This window comes from Wolffia australiana, chromosome 14 (assembly GCF_029677425.1).
Source record: "Wolffia australiana isolate 7733 chromosome 14, ASM2967742v1".
Lineage (NCBI taxonomy): Eukaryota > Viridiplantae > Streptophyta > Magnoliopsida > Alismatales > Araceae > Wolffia > Wolffia australiana.
Genome location: NC_135848.1, coordinates 14,357,899 through 14,369,527, shown reverse-complemented (window position 1 = coordinate 14,369,527; position 11,629 = coordinate 14,357,899). Strand labels below are relative to the sequence as shown.

Genomic DNA, 11,629 nt, shown 5'->3' with positions numbered 1-11,629 from the left:
CAGCTAGCCAATGCTACACACAAGTAGTAGTGAACCCAGTGCACAAGAATGAGAATCAGGAACCCACAAGGAGCCCACAAGGAGCCCATAGGGAGCCCACATAGGCCCACATTGGTCAAACCTGTGCACACACACGCGATGGGGGATGGTTTATTTTACTTAGTAGATATTTCAATTCATCAAATAAAGAACTAGAGTTATTTCATTTATAGTATTTTGGGAATTTAATTTAAACAGATAAGGTTGAGGAAGAGAAGGAACTGTACCCTTATAGAGGAGAAGAGAGGGGGAACTCGCATATCAAGGTTAGGGGGGCAGCGATTGGGGTCCCCACCCACTGTTCTCCAAATCAAGGCAGATCCAATACTTTTCTTCACTTGATCTGTATGAAAATTATTTTATAAACGTCTTTGGTTGAGTAAAATTCATTTTGATTCAAGTAGGAAGTGATTCCATCGTGTTTTAGTGTTGTGGCATCTATGAGGCATCTGTCAAACACCTATAGGATGTTGACAGATTTATTTAATTATCTCAATTTTCCTTCAAAAATAATATTAAAAAATGAATTGAATATTTGAATTTATATAAACCTATTCCATGGTTATAAAGTATTATTAACCATATAATACTATTAATACTCTTCTTAAGTTGTCCTATTATCTCCTATTGCTCTCTTCCTGTAAAATTAAACAGGATATATTCAAACCCTATCTCTACCAACACTTAACTCTTCTTATATGTATAGCTTTATACACTTCATTAACCTACTTAAAAATTTAATAATATATCTCCCTTATCTACCCCTTATTCTTTCCACCTTTCTATTTTCTTCTTTATCTTATATCTCATTAAAACAAATCATATTCACTACTTACCTATATCTAATATCTCTTTACTAATCATATCTATCTCTTCTACCTTACATATAACCTACTAATCATATTATACTTACTAATCTCTCTCTTCGACTTATTTATATTATATCTCAAATAAAAATCGAAACATAACTCTTATACTATCTATCTGAAAAAGATCCTCAATTATAATACTATAAATTCATTTCAACACCCTACTTCCTAACTATATCTTATCTATAAAAATACTTCCCCCAGAAGTAATATAAAGAATATCTTATATTCTATCTCCTTATTCCGTAGTCTCCCTAGCATGATCTACTATAACTTATTCTTACATTTTGTATTAAATTCCTCTCCTCTCCTAACTACTTTCTCCCAATTACTAATTGCTTATCTTGTACCCTCTTACTCTCTTTACTATTAGCGATCATCTCTTATATTATATTATTATATACTTAATTAATCTAAACACTCATCTCATCATCTTATTATCCCTAACTGTAACTCAATCATTACATTCACCTTGAAAGGCCAGTCCTATTGGAAATGACCTCACTCCTACTAAACACATATTTGAGTGAGTCAACAAAGTTAAAGGTTTTATTTGATTTTGGTGAACTGTATCACGACATTAAAAATACACGTGTAATTGGCCCCCATCAAGAATGGAGCAGCTGCACCCAATGACTGGATGCTTATGAAAGAATCAGATCATGATACCTGGCAGCGTAATAAATTCAATGAATATAATCCCCTCAATTGGGATAACAATATATAAAAATTGGGGTAACTCTTTATATTATTTTAAAAATATATCCAAGAAAAGTAGCTACATACTATGTGGCTCAATTTAAGTTGTGCATATTTTTCTACGTGGCACTGGGATGAGCACTTTGGTTGAGGATCAACATCAAACCTAGTTTTGGATTTCCCAATCTTTGAATGACCCCTTGTTGAGGCGGAAGGAGATGGATGCAATTTATTCCCAAAGATATCTGTTGTGGCTACGGACTTGATTCCCATTTTTGGATTTAGTTCACTGGTCATAGTATTATTGTCAATCAATTGAGTATGTACATGTAAAAACACTCAAGGCATCCTGTAGAGGACATATAAATCATGGTGATGTTAAAGTGATGGTTGTGGTAACAGTACTACAAAGAAACATGGCAAAGCCTTTCTGGAAAATTAGGAAGATGAAACAAATATAAAAAATGAGTATACGAAGCAATGTCAAAATAGGGTTTGTAAGCAGGAAGATACAAAAAGTTATATTTATTTTTTACTCAAAATTACATGTTCATTACATCCCTGGATCAGCATAGTGTTTTTTTTATATTTCTTCCCATGATTTTCATCAGACACGGATAGAGAAAGGGCACACAACCTTAGATGAATATTAAATATCACTTATTTTCTTCCGTGTTTATCCATGTAATGAAAAACGCCCGTGGATCATCTAAAAAAATATATACAAATAGAAACTATTTTGGATGCTTATGGCTGTTTTTCAGTAATTGGGCCCATTAGGGCAACCCTCCATTTCCTTTAAAAGGGAAGGTATGCCCAAAGAAACACTTGGAATTCCATTTGAGAAAATTGAAGTTGAGTTGTTCGTCTTTGGGGTTCCCACTCTCTCCGTCATGGAGATTTATCTTACCGCTTTCTAAAGTAGACTCGAGGATGATAGCGTCAAATTACATGCCGCTGCCAGTTCACCGCCACGAAGCCATTACCACCGCTGAAATAACAACTACCGCCGATCACTGCCATCACGTACCCTTGTTTGTTAATAGAAGTCATCAACGTCGCCGCTCGCGCTATCACCAGGTTCACCACCACCGCATCAGTTGCCACCATAAAAAAAACCATTGCTGCCCTTCTCGCCATAGCCTGCCTGAAGACCGCCGACGCCTTGCCGGAGCTCTAGTCTTCCCACAACTGTCGGGCTCTCGCCCGCAGTGGCTGCCACAACATTGTCGACCGCTGCCGGTGCTTCTGTCCGTGACCATTGCCCTAGTGGCTGCCTCCTACGCCCTTGCCCATGGCCACCGCCCTCATGACCGCTAGCAGCAGCCCCACACACTACCGCCGCCTAGCGGGCACCAGCCGCGTCTCTGCTTGCGGCCGCAACCCTAGCGGCCGCCAGGTGTGGCCATGATCGCAGCCGCCATCTTAGCGGCCACCAGTTGCAACCACGCTTGCAGCTGCGACCCTAGCTGCGGCCAGCTATGGCCATCAGTCGCGGCCACCGCACGAGCGTGGCCGTCAACCGCGGCCATTGCCTGCGGCCGCCTATGGCCCGCTTGCCTGGGGCTGTCACTACGCCGCCGCCACGCCAACTACAGCATCATCGCCATGCTCGTCGCGGCCGACCTTCGTTCCCCGCGTGCACCATCTCCAGGGGCCACTCTTCTACCACCTGGAAATTGTCATCATCCCCTGCAATCACTGACCAGTCGATCGCGACGTCATCGACTGATCTCATGTTCCTCTTCGCCATCGACGGTTACGCCCGCCTCGAGTGATTGGGCCCACAGGTCACACAGATCTTCCCCTCTATTTTCAGTATTATTATCTTCATTAGTGCCGTCCTATTCTACTCCGTAACCAGAATTTTTGAGTCATAGGATTAGCCACCGAACTTGTGTTAGGGAATCTTATTCTCGGTGTCGGTTTTTTATCACTCTTTGAGACGGTCGTGGACGCTAACAGACAGTGATTGTTCCCCTTCCATTTGCTTTAGACCTCTCTTGTCATTACTCTGGTCATACCCCTAGATCTGTGGCGTCTTTTGTATATTTTCATTGATTTTATTTTGCTTACATCACGTCCGCATTGCTGCATATCTGAACGTATGCTCCTCCTTGTGGTATAACATGAGCCATTTGATCCCGGCGCCCTTAGTGCTAGATCATGCTCAATTGAGTATGATTGTCAATTTTTATAATTGACTAAGAAAAATTTACTCTTGTCAGGTTGGGAGCCTAATTAGAGGCATCTATAATGTTATTAGTGTAGATTACAGCCAACCATATCGCAGTTGGATTCAAATAAAATCAGACTACACTATTCAAGACTTGTAGGTGTATCAACACATTCATTGGTAAGTCGGATCTCATTTTCTTCTCAAGCAATGCCACCATTGATTCAGTAGGATCTTCTTACACTTATGGGTCAAGCTGTGCTAATGAGACATGTCGCTCAATTCACCTTATCATTTATGGGGAGCCCATTCACATTAGATTGTACCTAATCTGAATAGTGAGACCCTTGCCATGTGCAGATTAGGTTAAACTCAATATGTTCTCCCTTGAGTCACCCAACTAATGGGGCTCATTATAGCTGGGGCTCAGCTAAGGCAGGGGTCCCTAACATCTATGTATCAGATCAAATCAGAAATGCAAAGGTGGACCACCATTCCAGCATACTCTGTGGGGCTCCCCCACCTATTCCAGATCCAGTCAAACCTGATCCGCATAAGGCAAGCTACCATTGGGCATGAGTGATACATGGTCAAAGCCAACATATTAGGGGCTGCCATTTAGTTACTAATGGCTAGCATGTCTAGGGATATAGCCTACAACTGTAGACTTAGCAATGGCATGCCCCAACTTAACTCTCCTAGTAGCAGGCCCCACATTTGGAATATTGAATTTGACGTAGTATGTACTAAGTGGGCTTCAACATTGCACATACCCCCAATGCAGATCAGTTTTGAACTGATCCATGAGAAGTAGGTTGTGATTCTGGCTAGCACATTGGCTAAAACCCAATACATAGAAGATGGAATGCTACTTAGTGTGCGGTCTCTATGGTCAGCACTCATATCTTATGGAACACAAGTAGTTTTGCACCTGCCTTTAGTGTTTTGATACAAATAGTGTCAGATCTTGAAATCTTTATGCTTGAAAATGGCCCTAGACTTGGCCATGGGTCCTCGTGGCTCCTTGTGCTCATGCTGGTGTTGATAGTGGCATGAGAGTCAAGATTTCTCCAAGATGACTTTAATTTCCTTTTTGTTTACCTTTCTTATATAAACCAAGATGCCATTTTTTAAAAAAAAATGGTATGAAATATGTCTCTGATATTGTGACCCATAATCCAAGAGAAGTATGTGTAGTGTAAAAGTATGAATTAAATTGGAGCTTAAAAATAAATAAAAAACAAGTGGATCTTCCAATCACCTTGAGGAAGAGTGCAAAAATTGGTCGAATCATCTTCTACCATTTGATTCCTTGGCAAGACATTTGAGCATCACAGATTTTCATCCTTTAGACATAGCCACGTAGTCCTTGGCACATCAAATCTCATCATCCTCCTCTCGATCATTTTCTGTTCTAATGGCATTGTGGGGGGAGGAAGATGCCTAAGAACAGAGGGAAGAGGGGGACCCAAAATAACGTTGCGTGAGATTTTAATCTCCCATTTGGTGGTTTATATGATTTTATACTTAACAATAACTTATGTTTACAATCCTTACGGGCCTAAAAAACTAAGTGCGTGTGACCCTCTAGTCCCTTGTACGAGTCTAGTTATTAATTCTTTAAGCCAAATAACTCTTAATTTAATAGCCCAATCAATAAAATAAATCCAGCATATTGATTAAATTATACTGGATGGATGTAGCATGAAGGATAGGCCAATTCGACAACAAGTGAGGTGCCATGCTAAAGTACATGCTCTAGAAGGTAAAAAGGAGTTTAACTCTTTTGTGGAATCTTTTCTATCAGTAGTTACCATGTATGTATAGTCCCTCATTTGATAAGACTCTTAGACTGATTTAAGGTATGGTACGTTGTCAAAACCTATTCTGTCATTCTAGTTAGAACAAGTATTGGGGAATCATCAGATCGATCTTGTTTGATATTTTCACTACATTTTCCAAGGATTTTATTCCATCATCTTTCATGAGCTATGTTTTATTATACCAAGGATGAAGAATCCCGTCTTGAATAGAAAATCACCATGATGGATTTATTGATACATTTGAACTACGGATGTTCAGAATAACATGGTTAGAACTCAAAGGTCGTAGTCTAAATACAATCACCCATCCACGAGATATCTTTGGTATCTCAATTCTAAGAGCCACTTATACAAGTGTAGCATGAATGTGTAGTTGACAAATACGTATAAAATCATATACTGATTCATTCAACTCTTACCCTAAAGAGCACGGACTATCTCTCATTATTCTCTCCACACAAATTGTTAGGGGATCAACCATACTCATCATATGAACAAGAGTAGACTAAGTACATCTGGATATAGTAATTTCATTCTTAAATATTGTGTGAATAGGAATGGTTAGTACACTTGTTTAAATATAAGTGATCACTTTAGTGTGAATCACAATTAATTTATCATTGCAAATACACGTGGACCTCTTTATAAACATCAGACATGAAAATGAATTTGATTACTGAATTTTGAAAAAAAATTTGAATGTGATATTGACTTCAAAGCACAAGGGTTTTAAGAGACTGAAGTAATCAGAGTCAACATGCTTTAGATTTTTTTATTAAGTGACATATCTTGTTGTCTTTGCATTATGCCTTATTCACAATATTTCTAACATTTGTCGATGATTTAGTGATATCATTAGATGGGTTTATGAAATATAGTATGGCCTAGGGGTTGTTAACCCAGTTCTAAGATCACATCTTATTAGCATAGATATTTTATGTGTGTTTGTTAATTTTTACTTTGATAGCATTAATTGGATACTAATTACCATGAACAGCCAAACAAACTGAGCGCATGACAAACTGGAAAATACAAACCAGAATTTGTGTTTGTTTAATTATATAGAATGATATTGATTTGTGCATCATGAAATATGTATAATATGGGCGGTAAATAATTGGGTATATAAAAAACACACATGGAGAAAATATGAGAACAACATAAATTTATGTTAAAAAACTTCATAATCTATCAATAAATAACTGAACCACATAAAAGAGACAAAAAAAGAAGAGTAAGAAGAATGATATGGCTTCGTGCATCATTATAATTTTTATTATTTTTATTTTAAATATTGAGCTACATTGTAAAATCCAATATTAAAGATCCTCTGGGGCAATACTGCTTAGAAGCATCAACAGATAACTATAAGTTGATAGTAAATAACTATTAAGGTTTTGGAGATGGAGACAAATTGCAGAATTGGACAGATGGAAGGGCATTGAATGACAATTGAGTCAGTTGAAAAAAGTTGAAAACCTCTAGTAAATCACATTCTGAAGGCACGTATGATAGGCACGTATGACATCTTATGATAGAGCAGAACCGAAGGCACGTAGGCTTTCATTCTGTCTCCCATTCTGAAATCAGGACGAATGATGGATGAAGGTCTTGAACAGTGTATATCACAAAAGTTCATAATCTACTATTAAATAACAGAAGCACAGGAACAGATGGAGATCTAGAGAGAGAAAGAAAGATAAATAGATATATATATGGAGAGAGATAGAGATATAGAGAGAGAAAGATCGATAGAGAGATATATAAATATATATAGAGAGATATAGAGATATATAGAGATTTATAGAGATATATAGAGATATATATAGAGAGAGAGATAGATATATATATATAGAGAGAGATAGAGAGAGAAAAATAGATAGATAAATAGAGAGAGATAGAGAGAGATATATAGAGAGATAAAGATATATATAGATATAGAGTGGGAGAAAGATAGATAGATAGATAGAGAGATAGAGATATATAGAGAGAGAAATAAAGAAAGAAAGAAAGATAGATAGATAGATAGATAGATAGAGAGAGAGATAGAGAGAGAGAGATAGAGAGAGAGAGAGATAGATAGAGATATAGAGAGAGATATAGATATATAGAGTGAGAGAAAGATAGATAGATAGAGGGAGATAGAGAGATAGATATATATAGAGAGAAAGATAGATAGATAGATAGATAGAGAGAGAGAGAGAGAGAGATAGAGATAGAGAAAGATAGTTAGATAGAGAGAGAGATACAGATATCGAGTGAGAGAAAGATAGATAGATATATATAGAGAGAGAAAGATAGATAGAGATACAGATAGAGTGAGAGAAAAAGAGAGATAGAGATATAGAGTGAGAGAAAGATAGATAGATAGATAGAGATATAGAGAGAAAGATAGATATATTGAGAGAGAGAGATAAATAGAGAGATAGAGATCTAGAGAGAAAGATAGATATATAGAGAGAGAAAGATAGATAGAGAGATAGAGATGTAGAGTGAGAAAGATAGATAGACACAGAGAGAGAGAGAGAGAAATAGAAGAGGACATGTTAAATAATACCGTCCTCCATGCACCATTAAATACTTGAAACTAAGGCAGAGGACGAAAACGGTGAGGGTACAATAAACTCCCTCCCAAACCGAACAAAAACAAAACAAGCAGAGTGTGTAGACTCGATCGAACAAAATAGAAAGAAAGAATGGTTCGTCGCAAGGAAGACGACGACGACGAGATCCTCTTCCGCTACCCTCTTCCGGCCAACTCCAAATCCTCCGCGTCGAGCTCTCGCCCCGGCAGCGGCGGCCTCGCCCCGTCCAAATCCACAGTCTACATCTCCAACCTCGACTTCTCCCTGACCAACTCCGATCTCCACACCCTCTTCTCCACCTTCGGCAAGGTGGCGAGGGTCACCGTTCTCAAGGATAGCGGCACCCGCCTCAGCCGCGGCGTCGCCTTCGTGCTCTTCGTCTCCCGCCAGGACGCCGCCGCGGCGGTGCGCGAGATGAACGGGAAGATTCTCAACGGGAGAAAGCTCGCGGCTTCGATCGCCGTCGACAATGGCCGCGCCGCGGAGTTCATCCGCCGGCGAGTGTACAGAGACAAGAGCAGGTGCTATGAATGCGGCGATGAAGGCCATCTCTCCTACGATTGCCCTCGCAACCAGCTCGGCCCTCGCGAGAAGCCCAACCCTAAACGCTCTCGGTACTCTTCTTTCCCTCTTTTCGTTGACGTTGACGTTGACGATGCGTCGTCGTTCCTTTATTTCAAGTTTGCGGGACAATTTTCGAGGACGGATGACGACCCATCTCGTCATTCATCTAGACATGGTTGTTCTGTTCTGTTCGTTTAAGGCCTTGTTCGTTGCTCTGTTCTTTTTTTATTTTAAAAAATGAACAAAATTCGCACATTTCAACAAAACTGAACAAAATTTGCACAAAGCGAACAAAAGAACCTCACACGGGCATGTTCTGTTCGAATTCGTTTGTGTTCTGTTCGGAAAACCGAACAGAACGAACAATTCGCACAAACTCACACAAAAAGAACCTAAAGACCATGTCTATTCATCGGCCTTCATCTTGGAACGGGGAATGGAACGAAGGCTTTTTACGTCTTCCGTTTCGTCATCCGTTCCTTTGTTCAGGTTGACGGAGATTGCGTCTGGAGAGCAGTTAACCCTCGTTGACGTTGAGGGTAGTTGCAGCAGCTGTGAACGTTCAGAGGGATTGATCCTTGTTGACGTTGACGGTAGTTGCAGCGGCTGTGAACGTTCAGAGGGATTGATCCTTGTTGACGTTGACGTTGACATTGACGGTAGTTGCAGCAGCTGTGAACGTTCAGAGGGATTGACCCTCGTTGACGTTGACGTTGACGGTAGTTGCAGCAGCTGTGAACGTTCAGAGGGATTGATCCTTGTTGACGTTGACGGTAGTTGCAGCAGCTGTGAACATTCAGAGGGATTAACCCTCGTTGACGTTGACGTTGACGGTAGTTGCAGCAGCTGTGAACATTCAGAGGGATTGACCCTTGTTGACGTTGACGTTGACGGTCGTTGCAGCAACTGTGAACGTTCAAAGGGATTGATCCTTGTTGACGTTGACGGTAGTTGCAGCAGCTGTGAACATTCAGAGGGATTGACCCTCGTTGACGTTGATGTTGACGGTAGTTGCAGCAGCTGTGAAACGTTCAGAGGGATTGACCCTTGTTGACGTTGACAGTATTTGCAGCAACTGTAAACATTCAGAGAGATTGACCCTTGTTGACATTGATGTTGATGGTAGTTGCACCAACCCTCGTCAGCGTTGACGATGATATTCGTTGCATTGACCCTCATTGATGTTGACGGTAGTTGCTTCTACTGGACCCTTGTTGTCATTGACGTGGGGGTTGACGGATTCCAGTTGGTCTCCAGTTGACGAAATTGTTGTCAATAACATTGACAATGATTTTGATTGTCGTTGACAGTCACTTCACTAAGGAGAATCCACTCAATGTCATTGCCATCCAGACATGTCAGTCTCTGGATGACGATGCTGAGATTATCATGTCTCATTGACTTTATTGCCATTCAGTCACCGGGTATGATGATGAGATTTGTCATTGATCAGGAGAGAAGGCCAGCGCAGCGAGGGAATGGGAGATCGCGAAGATGATGGGTCGGATGATGGCGATGATGATCGGTTTCTGGATGATGGTTGGGCTTCCGTGGTGGACACGAGGACCATTGATGAGAGGGGTGGGGTGGATGATCAGAGCAGTAAGAGGCCGAAGACCATCAAGAGGGAGAAGAAGGCAAGCTACTTCAGCGACGAGAGTGGGGATGAGGATTAATCTGGTGATTTCATCGTCTTCCTCAACTATTGTTGATTTTCTGATCAACTGATGGAATCCTTACAAAGTATGTCATCTGTCCTTGACCTCAGTAGGACTTTGGTAATAATGTGTAGATAGACAGACATAGGATGACTGACATGCAGACAGATAGAAGAGATGCATATTTAGGTTTTCACAAATATTATCAAAGATGTAAATTAAGTACCTAACCAGGGGCTTATGGGATTTAAAAGTAATGCTTGAGGGGCATTTGGAGTATAACTTCCATTTTACATATACCTAATCATTTTCATCTATTATATGAAAAATATTTTGTAAAGCAATCTGATGGTATTCTCCAATTTTTTTGTGGTAGATCTTTAATTGCTAGGACTTAAATAAGGATCTTTCTTTGCACATTATTAATGAACACTATTTTGCCTCTAAGTGTAATAACTTTGCTTTCCAACCATCAAGTTTTGAGCTCAATTTTTTGCATGATATTTTCAAAGTAAATGGCTTATGCCTGAGCTTCTAATTTTTTGCATCGTAAATATTTAGAAAGTAGAGTTCCAGCAGTAAAGCCCATGATGTTCAAAATATTTATGCATCTAATTATCCATCTATCTGTAAATTGATTTTGATATTTATTTATTTCATGAGGTTCTAATGGATTGGGTAATATTTATTTCAAAGTTATCTTTCTTATAATGTCACCTTTGTCAATGCCTGGGGGTTTTGAAACAAGGTTGTGAAGTGTTCTTTGCTGCAGTCCTTATGATCCTGAAATAGTCACTAAAAGCCTAACATTTTTCATTTGCCTATTTAAACTCAATTTAGAAGTATGTTCTTACGTCACGCTGAGGTTATCCAAAGCTGCTACATGTGGTGTGCTGGCACAAGGACCAAAGATGAAACAGATCAACAGAAGGTGATACTAACATCACGGAGGTGGTTATTGATTAGTGCTACTACCATCCTATTTTTGAATTTCCCACCTCACTCATCTTAAGAGTGCAGGTTCAACATTAGGTTATTTGTGACTTATTCATAAAGCAAAGTTAATGGTCTCATCATACGACATATGTTATTAACGACAATGATAAGCCGGTATCAATGATTCATCAAACAGTTAGTTGGATGATATGTGTGAGTTTTAAGCACGAGAATTATCCATGGAAAGACCTCACTGAAAGCTGTAACAAAGTAAATAATT

At 39.6% G+C, this 11,629-nt stretch overlaps 1 protein-coding gene across 2 annotated transcripts; it reads left to right on the top strand.

Annotated features, from left to right (window-relative positions):
- Positions 1 to 8,210: 8,210 nt before the first annotated feature.
- Positions 8,211 to 11,416, top strand: U11/U12-31K (RNA recognition motif and CCHC-type zinc finger domains containing protein). Of its 2 annotated transcripts, XR_013583782.1 has the most exons (3): positions 8,211 to 8,805; positions 10,209 to 10,498; positions 11,254 to 11,416. XR_013583782.1 is itself a non-coding variant. In XM_078586648.1 (2 exons), the coding sequence occupies exons 1-2, from the start codon at positions 8,303 to 8,305 to the stop codon at positions 10,429 to 10,431; spliced, it is 726 nt and encodes a 241-aa protein (XP_078442774.1). In that variant the 5' UTR covers positions 8,211 to 8,302; the 3' UTR covers positions 10,432 to 11,222. The 2 variants fall into 2 exon arrangements, 1 of the variants encoding a protein (XP_078442774.1); XM_078586648.1 differs by lacking the exon at positions 11,254 to 11,416 and having other exon boundaries at positions 10,209 to 11,222.
- The last annotated feature ends 213 nt before the right edge of the window (positions 11,417 to 11,629 follow it).

What these genes read in the sequence shown, in the direction of transcription:
- U11/U12-31K (XM_078586648.1), top strand. Translation starts at nt 8,303, where the DNA reads ATGGTTCGTCGCAAGGAAGACGACGACGACGAGATCCTCTTCCGCTAC. An exon ending in CCCAACCCTAAACGCTCTCG is followed by an intron (nt 8,806 to 10,208) that starts GTACTCTTCTTT and finishes GTCATTGATCAG; the next exon opens with GAGAGAAGGCCAGCGCAGCG.